Source organism: Pipistrellus kuhlii, unplaced genomic scaffold (genome assembly GCF_014108245.1).
Source record: "Pipistrellus kuhlii isolate mPipKuh1 unplaced genomic scaffold, mPipKuh1.p scaffold_m20_p_35, whole genome shotgun sequence".
Lineage (NCBI taxonomy): Eukaryota > Metazoa > Chordata > Mammalia > Chiroptera > Vespertilionidae > Pipistrellus > Pipistrellus kuhlii.
In genome coordinates this window covers 3,916,077-3,941,367 of record NW_023425535.1, presented here as the reverse complement: position 1 = coordinate 3,941,367, position 25,291 = coordinate 3,916,077, and the positions used below count along the sequence as shown (strand labels likewise).

General features: G+C 45.6%; 1 protein-coding gene and 1 pseudogene across 1 annotated transcript; one reads left to right on the top strand and one right to left on the bottom strand.

Annotated features, from left to right (window-relative positions):
* Window positions 1-1,441: 1,441 nt before the first annotated feature.
* Window positions 1,442-3,844, top strand: FAM25A (family with sequence similarity 25 member A). The gene is made up of 3 exons (XM_036461236.2): window positions 1,442-1,576; window positions 2,666-2,728; window positions 3,662-3,844. The coding sequence occupies exons 1-3, from the start codon at window positions 1,504-1,506 to the stop codon at window positions 3,793-3,795; spliced, it is 270 nt and encodes an 89-aa protein (XP_036317129.1). The 5' UTR covers window positions 1,442-1,503; the 3' UTR covers window positions 3,796-3,844.
* A 3,524-nt stretch (window positions 3,845-7,368) lies between these two features.
* Window positions 7,369-8,104, bottom strand: LOC118732126 (annotated as a pseudogene).
* Between the last annotated feature and the right edge of the window lie 17,187 nt (window positions 8,105-25,291).

Here is a 25,291-nt window from a genome sequence, read left to right as displayed (position 1 = left end):
TCCCCCTGCTGCCAGGCTGGCCACAGCCTGGGGTCCACCCAGGACCACCAGGAAGGGGGGAGGGCAGCACTGGGGACCTGGGCTGGGAAGGCCTGGGCCAGGGCAGCTCCGAGGACGAGGGAACACCACGGGGGATGCAGCCTCAGAATCCAACCCAGGCCTGCACTGAAGGGCCTTCCCTCCATGACTCCTGCCCCGGTGAAGACCCAGCCCCCGGCTGGCAGGCAGCCTCACACCCACCACCGGGCGCTGCTGAGTCAGGCTCCCTGCCAAGCAGCCCCTCCCTGGCACAGCCAGGGAGGCGGAGGACAGGAGTTTACCAGGAGCTTCACATATCACCTCAACTATTGGTGACACGGCAGGAAGGCATGCTGGCCCCATTTTACGGTTGAGGAAACTGAGGCTTGGGTTGGGCTATTGACTAAGAGAAGGAGCCGGTGGCACGGGCTTGGGGCATCTCTCCCGTCCTGAGTAACTGGGCAGGCAGCCTGGCCCCTAAGCCTGTGGCTGACTCACAGGGACTGGTGGAGCGGCTTCCTGGGGAAATTGCCAGGGCCCGAAGCCCCTCGAGGGGGTGTGCAGCCCCATTTACTGCTCTGGGGCCTCCTGGGGGCACTGCTGCCCTCACAGGGCCTTTCCGAGAGACCAGGCCCGAGGTGCAGGGCTGCTCCCCGCAGCTGCTGGCTGCTCGGTGAGGGGGTGGGGGGTGAGGGTGGGATGGGGAGGATGGGGAGGCAGGTGGGGGGAGGCAGCTGATGCCTTGATGTGCCTCCTCCGCTGGAAGGCACCCGGAGGGCCTTACTCTCCCCCCCCCCCCCGCCCCCCGCATGGAGGGGGCAGCGCCACGCGAGGAGCGGAGCTCTGGGAGTGGGGAGGCAGCGGCCTCCACTCCGCGGTGTTCTTGGCTAAGGGGTCACGCAGGTCCCCAGACCCATGTCATCCCGACCCTGGCAGGCCCCCGAGACCCTGAGCAGCGGGCTGAGCTGTGGCCTGTGGCTGCCCGAGTGGGCTGGGGGAGCCGGAGGGGGGCTGGGGGAGCCGGAGGGGGTCGGAGGGGGGCTGGGGGAGCTGGAGGGGGGCCGGAGGGGGGCTGGGGGAGCCGGAGGGGGTCGGAGGGGGGCTGGGGGAGCCGGAGGGGGTCGGAGGGGGGCTGGGGGAGCCGGAGGGGGGCTGGGGGAGCCGGAGGGGGGCCGGAGGGGGGCTGGGGGAGCCGGAGGGGGGCTGGGGGAGCTGCTGCCTCTCTTCCTCCAGGCTCTGGGCCTCTGCCGGAGGAGCGCGCCCCGCTGACCTTGTCTGGCTTGGTCCTGCTCCGTCCTGACCCTCACATGGTCCCAGAAGGCAGGGTGCAGGGTCCCAGAGGGCAGGGTCACAGCCAGGGCATTAGGTGCCCCACCCGGCCTGTCTGGCTGAGTCACCCTGACCTGGCCAGGAGGGCAGCCCCAGAGGCGGCTATAAAGTCACCGGGCATCCTCCTCGGCCTTCACAGTTGTCACGGTCTGCGCCATGCTGGGAGGCCTGGGGAAGCTTGCTGCCGAGGGCTTGGCCCACCGCACGGAGAAGGCCACGGAGGAGGCCGGTAAGGACCTGGGCTCGGCTGGGGGCTGGGGACCCACTTGCCTGGGCCTGTTAGAAGCTGACCCCCGCAGTTTGGGGCAGGCCTTGACCCCATGAGGAGCCCTGGCCAATCAGGCCCGTAAGGATGGGTGGGGAGAGGGAGCAGGAGCTGAGGAGGGCTGTTTGGGGTAGAGCCAGGAGGGTCCCCTCCATCTCAGAGGAAGCCCGGGGTAGGGGTAGGGTGGGATGGAGGGCAGCCCAGCCTTGCCCAGAGATCTAGGGCCTGGTCTGTTGGAACCAGAGTGTGGTGTTCACACCAGGGGAGCAGCTGGTGCTTGGACACTCCTTCTGGAAACCGGGAGCCTTGCCGTCCCCGCAGCCTAACTGGAATACGCTGTCCCGCAATGCAGGCCGCAGCCCTGCCGGGGGATCCAGGCCCCCAGCTGACATTTAAGTTCGCTCTTCTCTTTCCAAATGGCACATATGTCCGCACTTCATCGGTTAACTCTGCCTGTGTTGCGCGGCCTCTTTCCTCCTCCGCTGCGTTCCCAGGATTCCCATTCATAGTTGAGGAGCCAGGCAGTGGAGGGCGTTTAGGATCAGGGCCAGGGCCCCGGGCTCCCATTCCTTGGGTCCTAGCAGGCTGGCACTCACACTCAAACCAACTCCGAGGTGGCAGGCAGCCCCCTGCTGCTGGAGGACAGCTTTGGGGAATGGGTTTTGCTGGAAGAGGCTCTGGATTTGGCATCCCTGTGTCTCCATCTGGCTGGAGGCAGCATGCAGCACACCTGTGAGGTGTGGTGACCTGGGAAACAGGCTCAGCCTTGGCACCAATCCTAGCTGGCAGGAGGGCCTGCTCGCTGGCATTCCAGGCTGCACCAGGCTGAGGGGCTTGGAGAGCTCTGTGCTCCTGTTTGCCTAACTCAGCCTCTCTCCCAGCAGCCAGACCCTCCCCACAACATCCTCCTCACGAAGCAAGCTGAGGGTCCTTTCCTTGAGCCAGCCGGCTGGGCAGCACCCAGAGCTGCATTCAGGGCACCCAGCGCTGCCTGAGCCCTGCAGGGAGAGCTGCCCAGCGGGCTCTCACTCTGGGCTTGTCTCACCTTTTCAGTTCATGCTGTGGAGGGTGTGGTGAAGGAGGTAGTGGAGCACGCGAAGGAGGCTGGAGAGAAAGGTATGGTGGGGGCTGGGAAGGAGGGGAGGCGGGAAGCGAGGGGCTGGGAGCAGCCTGCTCTCTGACTAACCCTGACCCAGATGCTGCACCCTTTCGGATGGCATGCAATTATCACACCTTCTGAGGCCACAGAGCCAACCTTGCTAAGGCAGGCCCCAGCCCGACAGGCCTCTGTGGAGCGTTGAGACTATGCCACACTCGCTGGGACAAAGCATTCAAGACAAAATTATACACTTATACAAATGCATATTTACATAAATGTTTGTATGTGTATGTGTACTGTGAGTACAACTATGTAAAAAATATAAGTGTACCTCATTCCTTACAACAAAATAAATTCCAAGTGAATCAAGGACTTAAATATAAATACATGAAATTATTAAATTGTTAGAGAAGTGCATAGGAGATTTTAGCATAATCTCAGAGTGGGGAAGGTCTTTTTTTTTTTTTTTTTTTTTTTTTTTTTTTTTTAAACTATGACAGAAAACCCAACAACCATCGAGGAAATGTTAGATAAATCTGACAATAATACTTCAAATTTTCCATAATAAAAAATATATACTCTAAGCCAAAACAAAACCAAAAAACCACAAGCTGAGGGGAAATGTTTGTAGTGGAAATGATAACTCAGGAGAGCTGGGCAGGAGATACAGCAGTAGTTCACAGGGAAAGGCGTGTGAACAGGCAGCCACCCTGTGAGCAGGCGCTCAGGCTCACTCACAGTTAAAGTCAGAAATGCAAGCTGTTTGGGGAAATTAAATAAAATCTGCACACATTCCTCAGGAGCTCTGTTACCCTCCACCCCTCTGGGCTCCCCCAGGGTATGGCCCAGGAAGACAGCCACATCCCACAGGCCACTGCAGGGGACACAGCCCAGCAAGTGGCTCCAATGTTCACTTTGCTCACCCAGACATTCCTCTTTCTTGCTGACAGCCATTGCCGAAGCCTTCAAGAAGGCCCAGGAGACAGGGGACAAAGTGGTAAAGGAAGTTACGGAGACTGTGACCCACACAGTCACAAATGCTGTCACCCATGCAGCAGAAGGCCTGGGTAAACTGGGACAGTGACCACACCCACAGATGCTTCCTGAATCTCAATAAAAATCTGTGAAATGTGTACACTGTGCCCTGGATTTATTCCCATACAGTGGAAGCACTGTCTCTGAGCTGTCACCTGCTGTAAAACACTGACACCCACTGGGGGTCAGATAGTCTCACCCATCTCAGCAAGGACCACTTTAAGAATTGTTCTGTCTGTGCTCCATTCCCCTTTTCCTTCCTTCCTTCCTTCCTTCCTTCCTTCCTTCCTTCCTTCCTTCCTTCCTTCCTTCCTTCCTTCCTTCCTTCCTTTCTTCCGTCCTTCCTTCCTTCCTTATCCTCATCTGAGGATATTTTTTTCCATTGATTTTCAGAGAGAGTGGAAGGGAGAGAGAGAGAGAGAGACAAAGAGAAACACTGATGTGAAAGAAATATATCGGTTGGTTGCCACCCCATGCCCCCAAATAGTCTGGGAGCTTGTAACTGTGGTGCATGCCCTTGACCAGAATCAAACCTGGGACCCTTCAGCCTGCAGGCCGACACCCTATTCATTTAGCCAAACCAGCTAGGGCTGTGAGACATTTCTTAGAAGATTCTTTTCCCAGAAACTATTTGTAGCTTTCAGACACCTCAGTGCTTTGGGATGCCCCGCAGGAGGACCATAATTCAGCTTATATATCCTTTGGGTTTTCCTTGAAGTGTTCGTACAGGATTCAGGAAGATCACAGACCAACCTGATTAACAGGCCAGCAGGACAGGTTCAGACACTTGAGATGCTTCACATTCTGAAAGAGGCTTTGGAGAAGCTTGTCTGCTCATCAGTCACAAAATCAGGCCAAGGAAGAATGAGGCTGCTGCTTATGGGCTGTTGAAGCCACTGTTGGATCTCAGTTCTGACACTTGTGTTAGGCCTAATTGGTGGGCAAGAATACTTGGCTTTCTCTCCTTCCTGCCACAAGTAGGTAATTACCATTAAGGTAAAATATATGTTTAAGTAGCATTTAGCTTAACATTGGATTTTTCAAAAGTAAATGACATGCTCCCTGGACCAAACTGTAATTACAACTAAAATAAATAAATAAATAAATAAATAAATAAATAAATAAATAAATAAATACCATTTTGAACAATCAAATGAAGACTAGCTGGAGAGAACACTGATAACCAAGGACAGAAAATGAAAAATAGCAGGGTTGCTGTCTGCCTGATTGCTGAAAATGCAGTCACTCTCTTAAAAGGCCAACACACACAATTCGGTGTGCAGCCACTCACCTTGTGCTCCAGTAGAGGGAGGGCAGAGTGGACTAGAGCTTTGTGAACAGAAGCCAGGGTTGGAGGCTTTGGGGTTAAACCTCAGAAGGCAGACAGCCCGGTTTCCTGTGCTGAGTCATTTCCTCACGCTTTGGAGGGCAACTTTTTTAGGTAGATCTTTGCTATTCAGGCAGTTTTTGCTTGTGAGGAAGACAGTGGCCTCACCCTATTAGAAAACCTTTTGCCCCATCCTGTTGAGTTTCTGAGGCCCATTAAGAGATTGAGACTAACAATTAGCCTCCAGGAAGAAGCAATTGCCCTACCCTATTGGAAAATTTCTCATTCCACCTGTGGACTATTGCCTGAGACTAGTCATGACTGAATCCAATCAGTCTGCAGGCAGAGGTGGGTCTCTGGAGGCTTTGAGTCTTTTCCTGATCTAATTAGTCAGAAACATCATTGGACACTGTCCTGCACTAGAGATTGGAGGCATGGCAGATCCATCTACTACAGAGAGCCAAAATGGAGAGACAAAAAGAAAAGTGAAAGAACAAGAAAATTCTTCAGAAGAAGAGCTAAATGAACTATAGAAAAGAACTTTATCAGACTTTGAGCTGAGAATAATGATGGCAAAGATGTTCAACAGCATGAGAAAAGATAAAGTAACTATGAAAAATAACATAGCACTAATAAAGAACAGAGTGGAAGGAATACACAGCAGATTAGGGCAAGTCAAGGATCCGGTCAGTGAATTAGAAGACAGGGTAAAAAATTCACTCAATTAGAGAAACAAAACAAAACAAAAAATTTTAAAAATGGAGGACAGCTTTAGGGAACTTTGGGACAAGATGACATTTAACAATATTCACATAAGAGGTGTGCTAGAAGGAAAATAAAGTTTGCAAAGGATAGAGAATGTGTTTGAAAAAATAATGGCAGAAAACTTCTCCAATATGATGAAAGAAAAGTCACACTGGTTAAGGAGGCACAGAGAGTCCCAAGCAAGAACACAAACAGGCCCATGTACAGACACATCATAATTAAAAAGACAAAAATTAAAGACAAAGAGAGAATCTTTATATATATATATATATATATATATATATATATATATATATATATATTATTGATTTTGTACAGAGAGGAAGGGAGAGAGATAGAGAATTAGAAACATCGATGAGAGAGAGTCATCGATCAGCTGCCTCTCGCATACCCCCTACTGGGGATATGCCCGCAACCAAGGTACACGCCCTCGACCGGAATCGAACCTGGGACCCTTCAGTCCCCAAGCCGACGCTCTATCCATTGAGCCAAACCGGTTTTGGCAAAGAGAGAATCTTTAAAGGCACCTAGAGAAAAGCAAACTTTACCTACAAAAGAGCTCTAATAAGGCTGTCAGCTATTTCTCATGAGACACTCTATAGGGAATGGCATGAAGTACTCAAGGTAATTAAAATCTAGGATCTAAAACTAAGATTACTATATCCAGCAAGGCTATCATTTAAAATAGATGGTGAAATAAAGAGCTTTGCAGACAAAAAAACAGCTGAAGGAGTTTATCACCACCAAACCAGCACTAAAAGATATGCTAAAGGGACTAATGTAATGAGAAGAAGAAAAGAGAGAAAGAGAAAGAGAGAATCTAGGCATACAGCATTAAAATGGCAATAGTACTTATCCTATGTAATATAATAAAAGGCTAATATGCAAATCTACCAAATGGCAGAATGATCAGTCACTATGATGCACACTGACCACCAGGGGGCAGACACTCAATGCAGGAGCTGCCTCCTGGTGGTCAGTGTGCTCCCACAGGGGGAGCACCGGCTGGGCTTACAACTGGTGAGTGCAGGAGTGGTAGCAGGAGCTTCTCCTGCCTCCACAGCAGCACTAAGGATGTCTGACTGATGGCTTAGGCCTGCTCCCTCCAGGCTTAAGCCTTTAGTCAGACATTCCCTGAGCACTCTTGGACTGTGAGAGGGCGCACCCGGACTGAGGGGATCCCCCTCAGTGCAGAAATTTCGTGCTGGGCCTCTAGTCAATAATAATCTTAACTGTAAATAGTTTAAATGCTCCAAACAAAAGACATAGGGTAGTTGCATGGATACAAAAACATGACCCAACTATATGCTGGGTACAAGAGACCCACCTTAGAACAAAAGAGCTACAATGGATGAGAATGAAGGGATGGAAAAACATTTTCCATGCAAATGAAAAAAAAAAAAAGATTGGTAGCAAGACTCATATCTGAGAAAATAGACTTCAAGATGAAGGCCATCACAAGAGACAACAAAAGTCACTACATAATACTAAAGGGATCTACCAACAGGAGGAGTAACACTGGTAAACGCATTTTTTTTTTTTTAACATTTCAGTTATTTAATTGGGTTCTAATAAGAAATTCAGAACACCGGTTTGTGAGGATAAAGCCCATTGGTGAGAGCGAATGTGGAGCAGAGGTAGCCCTGGAGCTGAGGGACAGCTTTGATTTTTGGCAGAATTTGAGAGTCCACAGCTTTCTGGTCAACCTTGCGCTGTTCTGTAATCTCGTATTTCTCCTTCTCTGTGTCGAAGATCTCACCCTCCTGGTGTTTGGGCTTGCGCAGCTTCTTCTTCTTGAAGAAAGCATCAGTGAGATGTTTGGGGATTTTCACACCACTGATATCAACTTTGGTGGAGGTGGCGATGACAGATTTCTGGTGTGTTCTACGAAGAGGAACTCGATTGAGGGCCAGAGGGCCAGTCACAAGTAGCAAGCCTCTGTCAGCTGCTTCAGGAAAACCACCCTCTTGCCTCTGTGGCGCCCAGTGAGGATGATCAGGACGGTCCCAGGAGTGATGCTGGCCCGCAATCTCCTCACATGCTGGCTGAAGGGCTTCTTGCCATGGCTCTGCAGCTTTCGAGGCACATCTTCAGTAGGATAATATCGAGGCATTTTGCGGAGTTTAACCACTCGGGTACCACCATTCTTGTCACCACCAACTGGTTTTGTGACAGTAGCAAGGACTTTCTCCTTCTTTTTCTTTTCAATCCTGTATTTAGGGGCGGAATACTTCCTCTTGTACATGGCTTTTTGAGGTAAACACATTTTTAACCACTATAGGAGCACCTAAATATATATATATAAACTTCTAGAGGAAGTTAAGAGAGAGATCAACAACAATACATACAGTCACAGTAGGGGACTTTAATACCCTGCTGACTTCACTGGATAGATCTGCCAGACAAAAACTTAACAAGGAAACAGTGACTCTAAATGACACACTGGATCAGTGGATTTAATGAACATTTTTAGAACATTTCACCCCAAAGCTGCAAAATATACTTTCTTCTCAAGTGCACATGAGCCATTCACAAAGATAGACCACATGTTGGGACACAAAACAAGTCTCTACAAGTTCAAGAAGACTAAATCATATCAAGCATCTTCTCAGATCACAATGGACTAAAATTAGAAATCAACTACAGCAAAAGCACTTAAAAACATTCAAACACATGAAGGCTAAATAGCATGTTATTAAACAACTAGAGGCCCTGTGCACAAATTCAAAGTCCTAGGCACAGCAATTAGACAAGTAGAAATAAAGGCATCCATATTGGAAAGGAGGAAGTAAAACTTTCATTATTCTCAGATTACGTGCTATTGTACATAGAAAACCCTAAAGACTCCACTAAAAAACTACTAGATTTAATAAGTTAATTTGGCAATGTAGCAGAATACAAAAATTAACATCCAAAAATCAATGGAATATATATATATATATATTTTAATCCTCACCCAAGGACATTTGTCCATTGATTTTTAGAGAGAGGGAAAGACAGAAAAATATCCATGTGTTGCCCCCTGTACATACCTTGACTAGGGCCTGAGCCAAGGAGGATCATGCAAGGAAGTATGTGCCTTTGAACAGAATCATATCCAGGACCCTTCAGTCCTCAGGCAGATGCTCCAATCATTGAGCAAAACTGGCTAGGGCTTGATATCTTTTTTATACACCAATAATTAATTCTCAGAAAGAGAAACTAAACAAACAATCCCATTTACCATTGCAACAAAAATTAAGATACTTAGGAATAAACTTAACCAAGGAAGTAAAAGACTGATACTTGGAAAACTGCAGGACATTTGGGGGGGGGGGGGGGGGGGAAAGAGAGATAGAAGAAGATATAAACAAGTGGAAGAATAGACCATGTTCATGGATTGGTAGAATTAACATCATTAAAATGTCCATACTACCCAAAGCAACCTACGGATTCAATGTAATTCCTATTAAAATACTAACTGCATATTTCATAGATCTAAAACAAATACTTGAAAAATTTATATGGCCGAAACCGGTTTGGCTTAGTAGATAGAGCACTGGCCTATGGACTGGGGGGGGTTCCAGGATCAATTCCAGGATCAATGTACCTTCGCTGCGGGCACATTTCTGGTGCAGGGTGTGCAGGAGGCAGCTGATTTCTTCTTCTTCTTTTTTTATTTTTATTTTTATTTATTTATTTATTTATTTATTTATTTTATTGTTCATATTATTACAAATGTTCCATCCCCCCCCCCAACATTGCTCTCCTCCACCAGGTTCCTACCCCACCCTCTGCCCTTTCCCCTCTCCCCATTGTCCTCATCCATAGGTGCACAGTTTATGTTCAGTCTCTTCCCACACCCCCCTCTCCCCTTTTCCCCAAGAATCGTCAGTTCACTCCCCTTCCATACCTCTGATTCTATTATATTCAACAGTTAATATTGTTCATCAGATTTTTTAAATTTCCTTGGTTTTTAGATTCACTTCTTGATAGTTATGTATTTGTTGTTCATAATTTTTATCTTTGTTTACTTTCTCTTCTGAAAGAACCCCCTTCAGCAATTCATATAATTCTGGTTTGGTGGTGATGAACTCCTTTAGCTTTTTTTTTTATTAGTGAAGGTCTTTATCTGGCCTTTGATTCTGAGTGATAGCTTTGCTGGGTAGATTATTTTTGGCTGTAGGTTCTTGCTATTCATCACCTTGAATATTTCTTGCCATTCCCTTCTGGCCTGCATGGTTTCTGTTGAGAAGTCAGCTGACAATCGTATAGGTGCTCCTTTATAGGTTACTACCTTCTTTGCTCTTGCTTCTTTTAATATTCTCTCTTTGTCTTTTGCTCTTGGAATTTTAATAATGATGTGTCTCAGTGTGGTCCTCTTTGGATTCCTTTTGTTTGGAGTTCTGTGTGCTTCCTGGACTTGTAAGTCTAATTCTTTCACCAGGTGGGGGAAGTTTTCTGTCACTATTTCTTTCAGTATGTTTTCGATATCTTGCTCTCTCTCATTTTCTGGGACCCCCATAATTCTGATGTTGGTTCGCTTGAAGTTGTCCCAGAGGTTTCTTACATTATCTTCAATTTTCTGGATTCTCTTGCCTTCTAGCTTCTGTGGAGGAGTGTCTTCTGGCTCTTTATGTTCCAAATCTTTGACTTGATTCTTGCGATCTTCCCTTCTGTTTTTAGGACTCTGTAAAATATTTTTTATTTCAGACAATGTATTCTTTATTTCTTGTTGATCCCTTATCATTTCTTGTTGACTCCTTATTAATTCTAGTTGATCTCTTTTCATATCCTCATAGGCCTTATCCATCTTTTCTAGGAAATTCTTGAAAAACCTTATAAGCGTAGATTTGAACTCTATATCCAGACGCTTTTTGTCCTCCATTTCTTTCGTTTGTGATCTATTTTGTTGTCGCATTTCTCAGTTACAGATGGGACGGGGTTTCAGGGTGGAGCCTGCAGCTTTGGCTTCCGTCAGCCCCGCCCTATGCGGGTCCTTCAGTGCTCGCTGCCGGCACCTCTGAGAGAAAGGTGCCCTTGATTTTCGCCTGCTGCCAAACAGTCCGTGCTCTCCCACAATGAGCCCGGTGTTGGGGTTCAGTTCAGTTGGAAGTGGAGTTGGAGGTGGCATTCACTGCAGTCTGGAGCCCCAGTCTCCTTCCCGTCAGGGCAATCCCGTGGCACAGCCGACTGTCCCTTCTCTGCGCGCCACTTCCCCAGGGTTACGCCTTACAGCCCAGCTCCCTATGGCTGAGCCTGAGTCCCCGGGGTCTGGCCTAGAACTGGGGTTCAGAGCAGTTGGGGGCCCAGCACAGTCAGAGTTTTATCTCCTTTCCGCTAGGGAACGCCCGCCAGGCACTCAGCCTCCCTCCTCTCTGGCTCCGTCCTCTCCTCACACCGCATCTCTGTACCTTGGGCTTTTCCAGCTCCTCCGCGCCTCCTTCTGGTTTTCTCCTTGCTTCTCGCTGTAGAATTTCCAGTCAGTCAACCTTCCTGTAGTTCTGTGCAATGTCCGTTTTATATTTTAGTTGTATTTTATTGAAATTGTTGTGTGCAGAGCTGCGGCTAGGTGTTCACCTGGGCGCAGCCATCTTGGATCTCCTGATTTATTCTTCTGTCTCATCGATGTTTCTAACTGTCCCTCTCCCTTCCTCTCTGTGAAAAATCAATAAAATATATATTTTTAAAAATGTATATGGAACCAAAAAAGACCCTGAATAGCAACAGCAATATTGAGAACAAAGAACAAAGTTAGAGGGGACACAATAACAGATATCAAGTTATAATACAAAGCCACTGTACTCAAAACTGCCTAGTACTGGCACAAGAATAGACATATAGACCAATGGAACAGAACAGAGACCCCAGAAATCTACCCAAGCCATTACACTCAATTAATACTTGACAAAGGAGGCAAGAGCATACAGTGGAATCAAGAGTGTCTTTTCAATAAATGGTGTTGGAAAATTGAATAGGTATATGCAAAAAAAATGAAACTAGACCATCAACTTACACCATACACAAGAATAAACTCAAAATGGATAAAACACTTAAATGTAAGTCATGAAACCATAAAAGTCCTAGAAGAAACCATAGGCACCCAAATCTCAGACATCTCTTGTAGCAATATGTTTACGAGTACATCTCCAAAGGCAAAGGAAACTAAGCATAACATAAGCAAATGGGACTACATTAAAAAAAAAAAAAAAAAGGCTTCTGTACAGCAGAAAACACCATCAACAAAATGAAAAGGGCAGGGAGGAACCAAGATGGTGGCATAGGAAAACACCTGAACTTGCTGTCTCGCACAACCACATCAAAACTACAACTAAGCCAAAACTGGTTTGGCTCAGTGGATAGAGCATCAGCCTGTGGACTGAAGAGTCCCAGGTTCAATTCCGGTCAAGGGCATGTACTTTGGTTGTGGGCATATCCCCAGTAGGGGTTGTGCAGGAGGCAGCTGACCAATGTTTCTCTCTCATCGATGTTTCTAACTCTCTATCCCTCTCCTTTCTCTCTGTAAAAAATAAATAAATAAATAAATAAAAATCCATTATACATATAATTTATTTATTTATGTTTTTAAAAAAACTACAACAACTAAAAGAAAAAAACGAATATCATCCAGAATACGGGAAGGCTGGCTGAGTGGAAGTTCTACGACAAGAAGGAAAGAGAAAAGCACATCTAGACTGGTAGGAGATGCAGAAGTGCAGAAGAGGGAAGGCATGGAGGCTTGTGTGGAAGCAGGCTGGTAACAGAGCATGCTGTTGTCTTTTTCAATCAGAGGGAGAGACAAATTCCCAACTGCTCTGAATTCCAGGACCGGGCGACACTCTGGGGACTGACTCATACAGGGAGAAACTGGACTATCTGGCATCAGGCCAGAACATGAGGGTGGCTTTCTCTCAGAGGTGGTCACAGTGTTCATTGTTCCTGCACGGGACCATAGGACACAGAGACCCCGGGACCTATCTGGGGCAGGGCCAATGGGCAACCATTGCTGTTTGCACTGCCTTGTGATTCCCTGAGACCACCCTCCCACCCAATTTACAACCCCACCCAAGCTGTGCACAGAGGCATTTATATATGAATGGCTTGGCCTTTTGTAAGCTAACCTAACAAACTGCAGCTGTGTCAAGAACCCCAGAGTTTCCAAAAGAAGGCCTAAGGCTCATCAGCAGCCTGCATTGCTTCACAGCTGTACCTCATCTGGGCACCTCTAAACTCCGAACAAAGAAGAGGAGGAATCTGCAGGTCTCTCTGTAGCTCCTGCTGGGTGGCTTCAGGCAGTGGTTGGTTTTGCATCTCCTTGGAGATCCAAGAGCCAGTGCACCCAATGGTCAAAGTGAGAACACAACAGATTACAACTCTTCAGATCCATAAAAGACACACTCAGGGGCAGACTCAGTGGGCACCAAAGCCCCATGGAAGCAAGTCCTACTCCATAAGGGTGTCTCCAGCACAGAAGTTCTCCCAGCATAGACGCAGCTGATCCTCACAGCCAATTGGTCTGGAGGTCAATTCCTCCCAGTGACACCAACAACAATCAAGGCTTAACTATACCAAGATTGTGCACACAGCTTGCAAAGGAGTGCACCAAGGGCATCCACCTCAGATAAATGGGGAAACTGAGCCACTGGGCCTGATAGGACACCTAGCACACAAAGCCACTCTATCAACACAGGGAAGCAGCCAAAATGCAGAGACAAAGAAACATGTCACAAATGAAAGAAATGGAGGAAAGCAAACTACTGGATATACAGTTCAAAACCATGATTATAAAGTTACTCAAGAATCTTCTAGAAACCTCCAAGAAATTTAATGAGACCTTCAAGGATATGAAAAAGGACCAATTAGAAATTAAGCATACACTGACTGAAATAAAGAATAATATACAGAGATCCAACAGCAGACTAGAGGATCACAAGAATCAATTCAAAGATTTGAAATACAAAGGAGCAAAAACACCTAACTGGAAAAGCAAAAAGAAAAAAGAATAAAAAAACATGAAGATAGTGTAAGGAGCCTCTAGGAGAACTTCAAGCTTACCAACATCCGAATTATGGGAGTGCCAGAAGAAGAGAGAGAGAGAAAAATACTGAAAACCTATTTGAAGAAATAATGACAGAGAGCTTCCCCCACTTGGTGAAAGAAATAGACTTATAAGTCCAAGAAGTGCAGACAACCCCAAACAAGAGAAATCCAAAGAGGACCACACCAAAACACATCATAATTAAAATTCCAAGAGCAAAAGACAAAGAGAGAATATTAAAAGCAGCAAGAGAAAAGCAGGTAGTTACTTATAAAGGAGCACCCATCCGATTGTCAGCTGATTTCTCAACAGAAACAATGCAGGCCAGAAGGCAGTGGGAAGAAATATTCAAAGTGATGAATGGCAAGAATCTACAACCAAGATTACTCTACCCAGCAAAGCTCTCATTTAGAATTGAAAGTAAGATAAAGAGCTTCATAGATAAGAAAAAACTAAAGGAATTCATTGCCACCAAACCAGTATTATATGAAATGCTGAAGGATATTTTTTAAGAAGAGGAGGAAAAAGAAAAAGGTAAAGATAAAAATTATGAACAACAAGTGAAAACAAGTATCTATCTATCAATAAGTGAATCTAAAAATCGAGTGAATAGCCGGGACCGGTTTGGCTCAGTGGATAGAGCGTCAATCTGCGGACTGAAATGTCCCGGGTTCGATTCCAGGCAAGGGCATGTACCTTGTTTGTGGGCACATCCCCAGTAGGGGGTGTGCAAGAGGCAGCTGATCGATGATTCTCTCTCATCGATGTTTCTAACTCTCTATCCCTCTCCCTTCCTCTCTGTGAAAAATCAATAAAAATATATTAAATAAATAAATAAATAAAAATCGAGTGAATAAAAAATATGATGAACAAAATAAATTGGTGAATATAATAGGATCAGGGGCATAGAAAGGGAGTGGACTGACAATTCTTGGGCGGGAAGAGACTGAACAAAAATTGAACACCTATGGACAAGGACAATGGTGGGGGTAAGGGCAGAGGGAACTAGGTGGAGGGGAGATATGGGGGGCAAAAAGAGGAACAACTGTAATAATCTGAACAATAAAGACTTATTTTTTTTTAAATGAAAAGGGCACCCACTGGGTGGAAGAACATATTTGGCAATGATACATCTGATAAAGGGTTAATACCCAAGCCAAAACCGGTTTGGCTCAGTGGATAGAGCTTCAGCTTGCGGACTGAAGGGTCTCAGGTTCGATTCCGGTCAAGGGCATGTACCATGGTTGTGGGTACATCCCTGGTGGGGGGTGTGCAGGAGGCAGCTGATCGATGATTCTCTCTCATCGATGTTTCTAACTCTCTATTCCTCTCTCTTCCTCTCTGTAAAAAAATCAATAAAATATATTTAAAAAAAGGGGGGGGGGTTAAATACCCAAAATATATAAGGAACTCATACAACTTAACAAAATGGGGACAAACAATTCAATTAAAAGATGAGCAAAGAATCTAAAGAGACACTTCTTCAAAGTAGACATACAGATGGCCAAGAGACATATGAAAAATGCTCAAAGTCACACATCATCAGAGAGATGCAAATTAAAACAACAATGAGGTATCACCTCATTGTATATAGGATGTGTTGGCTTTGCCTTGTAAAAAAAAAATGGCTATCAGAATGGCTACCATCAGCAAATCAACAAATGACAAATGCTGGCAACGATGTGGAGAAAAGGGAACCCTCGTGCACTGCTGGTGGGAATGCAGACTGGTGTAGCCATTATGAAAAAACAGTATGGAGTTCCCTCAAAAAATTAAATATGGAACTTCCATTACACTCAGTGATCCAACTTCTAGGATTCTATCCTGAGAAATCAGAAACACCAATCAGAAAGAAAGTATGCACCCCTATGTTCATTACGGTATTATTTACAATAGCTAAGATCTGGAAACAGCCCAAGTGCCCTTTTGTAGATGAGTGGATAAGAAACCTGTGGTACATTTATAATACATCATGGAAAACTATTCAGCAGTTTAGAAGAAGGATCTCTTACCCTGTGAGACAGCATGGAGAGACCTGGAGAGTATTATGCTAAGTGAAATAAGCCAGTCAGAGAAAGACAAGTACCACATGATCTCACTCACATGTGGAATCTAAGTAACAAAATAAACTGAGGGACAAAATATATCCAGAGACATAGAAGCATTAACAGACTGTGGAATCTAAGAGGGAAGGCAGGGGAGGGTGGGTGTGTGGAATCAACCAAGAACTTGTGTGCATATATGCATGTCGTATGGGCACATGTAAAATAATAAGATGCAAAATATATATGTAGAATAAGTTAATTATTATTTTTTTTTTACAAGGCAAAGCCAACACATCCTATATAAAAATACCCTAAAATGCAAATCAATCAAATGGCTAAATGACTAGTCAGTGTGCTCCCACAGGGGAGAGCCATTCAAAAGAAGCCAGGCTCACTGTTGGAGAGCAACGAGCACAGCAGCGGTGGCAGGAGCCTCTCCTGCCTGCCTCTGCGGCAGTGCTAAGAAGCCCGTGGGGAGTGGGCCTAAGCCATCAGTCAGACATCCCCCAAGGAGTTCAGGACTGCAAGAGGGCACAGGCTGGGCTGAGGGACCCCCGCACCCTGCCCCCAGTGCATCAATGTTGTACACCGGGCCTCTAGTAATTGTAAAAAAATAGAAAAACACAAGTAGCATATATAAATAGCAAACATAATTAAAGTGCCCATCTCTGGGTGTCTGTGAGAATATGAGGAGTCTTCGTTTTCTACATTGCATGTTTCCATGATGCTTGAAAGTAAGAGAAAACAAAACTGATACATTATAAATCATGGTCATGGAGGGTACCTACTAGTCTATTCAAGGTTGTTTCCTACTTAAGTGCTACTCTTTGCTGGTTGCAAACTGTTACCACTGGCAACAAGGTAAGTAAAAGAGCAGAACCAACTGAAGAGGTATAGACCAGCTCAGGTTGTTCAACTTGCAAGGCAAGTAGTTACATGAATTAGCCCATGAAGTAGGACCACATCCCAACAGAAAGGGTTCTTCCCCACAGAGCTGGAAGCACTGTGCTGCCCAGCTCCCTTGCAGTGTGCTGCTCTGGAATAACTGCTTCCCGCTCTCATTTTCGCTGTGTGCGTTGTGCAATGAGGGACATGCCATCCAACTGAGACAAACTCTAGATGTGCCCTCAAAAGCAATGGAAAGTGGTGTCAGAGAACATTGTGGAGCAAGGACCTGCCAACATGCCCTTCTCCATAAAAATCAGGAGAAAACTGGTAAAAATAGAGTGAACTTTTTTTCAGAACTCTGGAAATTAACCAGTCTTATGGCAATCAATGGAGCATTTACATAAAATAAATTAAAAACAAACAAACAAAATCTTGTAAAGAACAGCAAGGTTTGGGATGTTTTTAACTTGCTGATTCTGTTCTCATCTGCCCCTGAAACCTCTTCCCCAGCTCCACGGTAGCCTGGAAAACTAACAGCTTGGCAGGTACTGGAAAGAGGACTTCGGAGTTCCTACAAAGCCTCATTCTCTTAGAACTGCCTTGTTGAACTTGACTGGTGATTCCTAGGAAGGCCCACTGCCAGGCTGCCTAAACAAAGTCTTGACAGGGAGCTCACCTAGTGCAGGAAACCTTTTCCTGCGCTGTCCTTCATGAAACACCTAGAGGCAATTTTTAAGTTGATCTTAGGCCCTACAGCAGCGGTTCTCAACCTGTGGGTCACACAGGAAGGAAGACCATCGAAAAACACAGATATTTACATTATGATTCATAACAGTAGCAAAATTACAGTTATGAAATAGCAACGAAAATAATTTTATGGTTGGGGTCACCACAACATGAAGAGCTGTATTAAAGGGTTTGGTTCTGATCAAAGGCGCATGTCGGGGTTGCTGACTCAATTCCCAGCAGGAGGCAGCTGATTGATGTTTCTATCTCTCTCCCTTTCCCTTCCTCTCTGAAATCAATAAATAACTGATATATAAAAGGACAGGGTTGTAACTTTCGATCACAAACGAAGGCTGACCAATTCGGAAGTCCTTCAGTCAGCACTGGGTTGCCAGGACGACCCAGCACTGACTGCCCAGCTGCAGCCTGGCAACCCGGCACTGACTGCCCAGGGGGCTGTGACCCAGAAAGTGAGTCAGGATCTGATCTGCAGCCTCAGTGGCAGCTGTTGACCAGTACTTGCCTCTCTCTTTGTCCCCCTCTTTCTTTCTGAGCTTCGCCAGCAGCTAGGCTTTTCTTTCTCTTCCAGCCTCCATGGGGGCTGCTGTTACACCCTGCCTATCTGATCAGGCCCAGGGATAGGTCTGGAGAGGCTGACTGGCAAAGGAATCGACCAATCAGAACCAAATGTGGGCTCTGTGAAGAACCAATGGCTGTCTAAGAGGCAGAGCTTCTGACGCTGACTGGCATAGAAACTGACCAATCAGAACCAAATCTGGGTGCTGTGGGGAGCCAATGGTTGCCTATGAGGCAGAGCTTTTGATGCTGATTAGCATATAAATTGACCAATCAGAACCAAATTGGCCCACAGAGGAGGGCAGTTGGGGGTTAGATCAGGCCTGCCGGAGAGGGCTGTAGGGGTCAGATCAGGTGACAGAGGAAGGCAGATGTTTTCTTCAGAGCACTATTCTTCCTGCTCTTTAGCTTCCCTTATGATTTTTTAATTTTAACTATTGTGTAGTTAAATTTAACTATTATGTTCATACTCAGAACATTTAGTTTGGATCTTCTTATCACTTTTTCTCATTCATGTTGGAAATATTTTCCGTTTCTTTGAGGATTTAAGTAGTATTTCACAATTCTTCCTTAAAATTCTTATTTTAGCCAGACCATTAATTGGCTGCTTCTACTACAGGGTATTGCCTTTGTTGCCTTCATTTTGTAGAACTTGTGCTCCTCCTGTTGAATTTAGGGAGTGGGTTTGGTGAAGGGCCTCTGATGTGACCACCTGAGTTAGATCCTGCCTCTTTCCATCATCCCCTCAGCCACCCTGACTTGGCCCTTTCTCTCAGGGACCTACCGCTCTCTCTCTTCTGCAGGCACTCATCTTTTCTAATAGTTGCTGCTCTCAGACTGAACCACCTAGACCTCTGGTTCTATAATTCAGCCTCAGTCATCAGGCACCGTCATAGCAGGGGATCCTTGTCAGTCAGAGCTCAATAGAAGCTTCAGGCTGCTATCCCATCAGGGTGGATTCTGGGACTACAAGCAGGAGCAGAAGGCAGTAGGCACAGACAGGTGGGCCAACACCTGTTTGTTACTTCTCAGTCCATCCCTTTGTTTAGTCTAACTCTCAAAGGTAAATGGGATTGCTTGTTTAGTTTCTCTTTCTGAGAATTCATTATTGGTGTATAAAAAGGCCATAGATTTTGGGGTATTGAGGGGTGTGTTAGTTCTTTTTTGAATGTTTGGTAAAACTACCCCATGAAGTCATGTGAACCAGGGTTTTTGTTTGCTGGGAGGTGTTTTATTTATTTATTTATTTATTTATTTATTTATTTATTTATTTTTATTGTTTCTATTTCCTAAGTTATTTTTGGCCTACTCAGGTTTTCTGATTCCTCCTGATTCAGTTTTGGGAGATTGTATTTTTCCAGGAACTTGTCCAATTCATCCACATTGTCCAGCTTGCTGGCAAATCATTCATAGTATTTTCTTACAATCCTTTGTATTTCGGTCTGTGGTATCAGTTGTTACTTCTCCACTTTCATTTCTGATTTTATTTATTCAGGTCCTCTCTCTTTGTTTCTTGATGAATCTGGCTAATGGTTCATCAATCATGTTTATCTTTTCAAAGAATCAGCTCTTAGTTTCATTGATTTTAGGTATTGTGTTTTTACCTCTACGTCATTTATTTCTGCTCTAATCTTTATTATTTCTTTCTCCTATGCTTTTCTTATTTTTTTTCTTATTCTTTAAGTTGTATGGGGTAAGAAGTTTATTATTAATTTTTCTTGCTTTTTGAGTTAGACCTCTTAATGCTTTCCTCAAAGGACTGCTTTCGCTGTGTTGGCCCTATAAGAGGGTGCCTGCCTTTCCAGCTGTCTTTTCAGGGCAGACAGCAACCCTGCTGCTTATCACAGCCAGATGTTATGTGGGCATGTTTCTTAGGTCTGGTGGTCTTTGCTGGGGGGCACATCTTTGGGATTAGTGGGACAGCCCCTCCCAGCTGAGATATCTCTCCGGAACTTCAGCTTTGTTTGTGAGAGCCCATCAGCCCTTTCATACTTCCACCCTTCCTCCCAGTATTGGTGCAGTCTCCACTTTCTGTCCTTTTATTCAGGCAGTCTTCAGTTGATTATTGCGGATATTTTTTGTATTTTAGTTATAATTCCAGTTTGGTTCAGGGAGTGTGTTTGTGTAACATTCACTTACTCAGCTGCCATTTTCAATCCCACTCATTGTGGTTTTAACGTGCAGCTCCCTGATGATCAGTGATGGTGATAATCTCCTCATATGCCTATTGGCCATTAATCTGCTTTCTTGACTATGGTTCTACTTATTCTGGATATATTAAAATAATCATGAAATTAGTGACCTTTTGTGTCTATCTTCTTTAACTTAGTATAATGTTTTTGAGGTTCATTCAAATTGTAGCATGGATCAGTATTTCTTTCCTGTTTATGGCTGAATACTATTTATTTGTATGTTCCTACCGCAATTTGTTTATCCATTCGTCTGTTGATGGCATTTTGATTTGTTTCCATCCTTTGGTTATTATGAATAATAATTCATACATGACATTTGTCACTGCACCCTCTCACAGCCTGGGACCCCTTGGGGAATGTCTGACTGCCAGCTTAGGCCCATTCCCTGTGGGTTCCTTAGTGCTACCGTGGAGGTGGGAGAGGCTCCCACCACCTCCGCTGTGCTCGCCAGCCATGAGCCTGGCTTCTGGCTGAGCAGTGCTCCCTCTGTGGGAGCACATTGATCACCAGGGGAGCTCCTGCATTGAGCATCTGCTCCCTGGTGGTCAGTACATTATAGCAACCCATTGTTCTGCAATTTTGTCAATTTGCACATAGCATTTTATTATATAGGGTGCTTCTATATACAGCACATTCTTGTATAAGTTTTATGTAGACATATATTTACATTTCTGTTGTGAATCTACCTAGGATTGGAATTGCTGGATCATATGGCACTTCTATGTTTAACATTTTCAGGAATTGACAAACTGTTGTCATTTTATAATCCCACCAGCAGTATAAAGAGTTTCTATTTCTTTACATCTCATTAACACATATTTTCTAATTTTAAAAATTAAAGTCATCCTAAAAAAAAATTGAAGTCACCCTAGTGGGTGTGAAATGGTATATTACTTATAGTTCTGCATTTCTTTAGCAACTAATGATATTCATGTGCTTATTAGAATATTTGTGTATCTTCTTTGGAAAAATGTCTCTTCAACTGCTTTGCCATTTTAAAAATTGAATATTTGTCTTTTTGTTATTGTTTTAAAAGCTCTTTGAAGGCATAGTAAACCCTTTTCATATTTATGATTTGTGTTTATTTTTCCTATTCTGTAGGCTACTTTTTGTTCTTTAATAACATCCTTTGATGAGCAAAAGCTTTTAATTTTGATAAATTACAATGTATTTATTATTATTATTTGTGTTTTTAATGTAAAATCTAAGAATCCATTACCAAATTTGAGGCCATGGAGATTTACCAGAATGTTTTCTTCTAATAGTTTTATCTCTTACTAGAGGTCTGGTGCACAGATTTGTGGGGTCCCTCAGCATGGCCTGCGGGGATGGGACTGAAACCAGCAGTCCAACACTGCCTGCTCCTCCTGCCTGCCACTCCTGCTCATCCCAGACCTGCTGCTCCTCCTGTGCTCAGTGTGCTCGCTGCCACTCTGCTATGGTCTCCAGGCTGTGGCAGCCAGCCATGAGCCCTGCGTCTGGTGCATGTAGGTCAGCTGAGCAGTGCTCCACTGTAGGAGTGCACTGCACTGACCACCAGGGAGCAGCTCCTGCATTGAGCATCTGCCCCCTGGTGGTCAGTGTGCATCATAGCAAGCAGCCATTCTGGTGGTTCACTGAAACAGTCACTTAGGCTTTTATATAAGAGGCCCAGTTTATGAAATTTGTACATGGCGGGGGGGGAGGGGGGAAGAAGGGGATGTCCCTCAGCCCAGCCTGTACCTCTCCAATCTGAGACCCCTAGAGGGATGTCTAACCCCTTGATGGGATCAGGCCTAAACAGGCAGTCGGACATCCAGGACTGTTGGCTCCCAAGTGCTCATCTGCCTCCCTTCCTGATTGCCCTTAACCACTCCCTGCCAGCCTGATTGATGCCTAACTGCTCCCCTGACAGTCTGTTTGCCCCTAACTGCCCTCTTCTTCAGGCCTGGACACCCCTAACTGCTCTTCCCTGCAGGCCTGGGTCTCCCCCAACTGCCATTCCCTGTAGGCCTGATTACCCCCAACTTCCCTCCTCTGCCAGGCTAGTGACCCCTAACTGCCCTTCCCTGTAGGCTTGATTACCCCCAACTGCCCTCCCTTGCAGGCTTGGTCTCTCCCAACTGCCTCCCCTGCTGGCCTGATCACCCATAACTGCCCTCCCTTGCAGGCCTGGCCCCTTTCAATTGCCCTCCCCTGTTGGCCATCTTGTGGTGGCCATCTTGTGTTCACATGGGAACAGGATCTTTGACCACATGGGGGTAGCCATCTTGTGTGTTGGAGTGATGGTCAATCTGCATATTACTCTTTTATTAGGATAGAGGCCTGGTGCATATGTGGGGGCCAGCTAGTTTTCCCTGAAGGGTATCCCAGATCAGGTTGGGGTATGGGGTGGCCTGGACCAGGGGCCTGTGGTGGTTTGCAAGGCGGCTACACCTCCCGGTGACCCAAGTGAAGGCCCTGGTATCTGGCTGGGATTTATTTATCTTCTATAATTGAAACTTTGTAGCATTGAACGGAGGCCAAGGCAGGCCAGGGTTGTGGAAGCTCGGCTTCCTCCATTGCCAGGGGCAACTCAAGCCTCCTGCTCTCTCCAGCTCTGAGGCTGCCACCATTTTTGTTGGGATTTATTTATTTTCTATAATTGAACTTTTGTAGCCTTGAGTGTAGGCCTGGGCCCACCAGGGCAGGCAGAAAGCTTGGCTTCCTCTATTGCTGGGAAAACCCAAGCCTTCTGCTCTCTCCATGGCCGCAGCCATCTTGGCTAGGCTAATTTCCATACTCACTCCTGATTGGCTGATGGACATAGCTTGTGGGTGTAGCAGAGGTATGGTCAATTTGCATATTACTCTTTTATTTGACCTTTCTCTATAATAGAAATGTCAGAGATTACAGAAAATCTCCCTTCTGTCAGAGTCTGGGCATGCTGTGGGACCTAGAGTCAAGTCCCCGCCCACCACCTGCACTCACTTCGAAAACGCAGGAGACCCAGCCCCAGCCAGCCCCACCCCTGTCAAGTCCCTCCAGGTGGGGGGGACAGCCTCAGGTCCCCCAGCCCGGCGCTGGGGGAGGGGCGCAGTCTCAGGTTCCCTGTCAAGCCCAGCCCCCTCACAGCGTCCTGTCAGTGCTGAATGGGGATGCACACAGGCAGTGTGACGTTAGCGCTGGGGGTGGAAGTCTCCGCCTGTCCCCACCCGCCAGGTCCTGTGCGTGTGCAACCCATTGAGTGGTCATGACTCAGACACTGTTAGGACCGATTAGCCTATTATCTCTTTATTATATAGAGCTGGAGGCCCGGTACATGAAATCATGTGCAGATACGGTTTCCAGGCCTAGCCTGTGATCAGGGCCATCTTCCCCGGTTGCTGGCAGTTAGCCCCCACCCCACTGCCACCCACCCCAGCTCCCCATTCACCATGCAGCAAAGGGAGCCTGATGACCTGGGGAGTAAATAAGAGGGCAGCCGTTCCTGCTTGCTTGCTGCCCCCACGCCTGCCACAGGTCACCCTCTGTGGGGCAGGGCGGGTGCTTTGGCCTGGCACAGCCCACATCCCTGGCCACCCACCCCAGGTCAACGTTTGCCATCAGTGATCAGAGCCTGCTGGCCAGGGAAAGGGACTGACAGGTGGTCAGTGCACCTCATGGTGATTGGTTGAGCAGTTGTTCTGCCATTATGGTCACTGGACTTTTATTATATAGGATACTTAGGTCTTCGATCCATTTTGAGTTCATTTTTGTAACCGACTAGGTCTGTCTCAGTGCCTTTAGTTAAAGAGACTATTCTTTTCCCATTGAATAATGTTGTGTTGAACTGTGTCTCCAAAAAGATATGTTGAAGTTCTAACCCTTAGAACCTCAGGATGTGACCTTATTTGGAAATAGGGTCATTGCAGATGTAACTAATTAAGATGTCATACTGGAGTAGGTATTCCTCTAGGACACTCAGAGGGATGATGGCCATGACATGGCAGAGGCAGAGATTGAAGTGATGCAGTTACAAGCTAGTGTCAAGGATTAATGGCCAACACTACAAACTAAGAAGTCAGGAATTCCTGTGCGTGGAATTCCTAGAGGTTTCAGAGGAAGCATGGTCTTCCAGACACTAATTTGTAGCCACTCAAACTGTGAGATAATAAAGGTGTGTTGGTTTACAGCCTAAGCTTTGCACCTTCCATTTTGTGGTCCTTGGTGAAGACAGCTTCAACCGTAATGGTCTGGACTCCAACACTGGTCTGTATGTTTGCTTGCCAGGACCAATTTTAATTACTGTAGCTTTGCATTAAAATTTGAAACTGAATGAGATTTTCAATTTTATCTTTTTCAATATTTTGGTTATTTGGGGCCACTTGCATTTTCATATTAATTTTAGGTTCAGAATCTCTATTTCTGCAAAAGGCCATCAGAAGTTTGAATTAGAATTTTGAATCTATTGCCGAAACTGGTTTGGCTCAGTGGAAAAAGCATCGATCTGCAGACTGAAAGGTCCCAGGTTCGATTCCAGTCAAGGGCATGTACCCTGGTGTGGGGTGTGCAGGAGGCAGCCGGTCGATGTCTCTCTCTCATCAATGATTCTAGCTCTATCTCCTCTCTCTTCCTCTCTGTAAAAAATCAATAAAATATATTAAAAAAAGAATTTTGAATCTATTGATTGCCTTAAGAAATGCCTTCTTAATATTATAATATTCATCTATAACATGGGACATCTTTCCATCGGTATTCTTTTGTAGTTTTCAGTGTTGAGGGCTTTCACCTCCTTAATTTTATTCTTAAATATTTTATTCTTCTGAATGCTATTGTAAATATAATTGTTTTCTCTTTAAAAAATGTTACTGGTTTTTACAGAGGAATAGAAACATCGATTAGCTGCCTTCTGCCTGCTCTCTCCTGGGGATCAAGCCCATAGGAATCAAACAGGGACCTCTTGGTTCATGAGTTGATGCTCAACCACTGAGCCACACCAGCCAGACTATAATTTAAACTTCCTTTACAGATGGTTGGTGTATAGGGAAAAATGCTGTTTTTTGTGTATT

Coding starts and splice junctions, on each gene's coding strand:
- FAM25A (XM_036461236.2), top strand. CDS start 1,504: ATGCTGGGAGGCCTGGGGAAGCTTGCTGCCGAGGGCTTGGCCCACCGC. Junction 1,577..2,665: donor GAAGGCCACGGAGGAGGCCG/GTAAGGACCTGG, acceptor TCACCTTTTCAG/TTCATGCTGTGGAGGGTGTG. Junction 2,729..3,661: donor GAAGGAGGCTGGAGAGAAAG/GTATGGTGGGGG, acceptor TCTTGCTGACAG/CCATTGCCGAAGCCTTCAAG.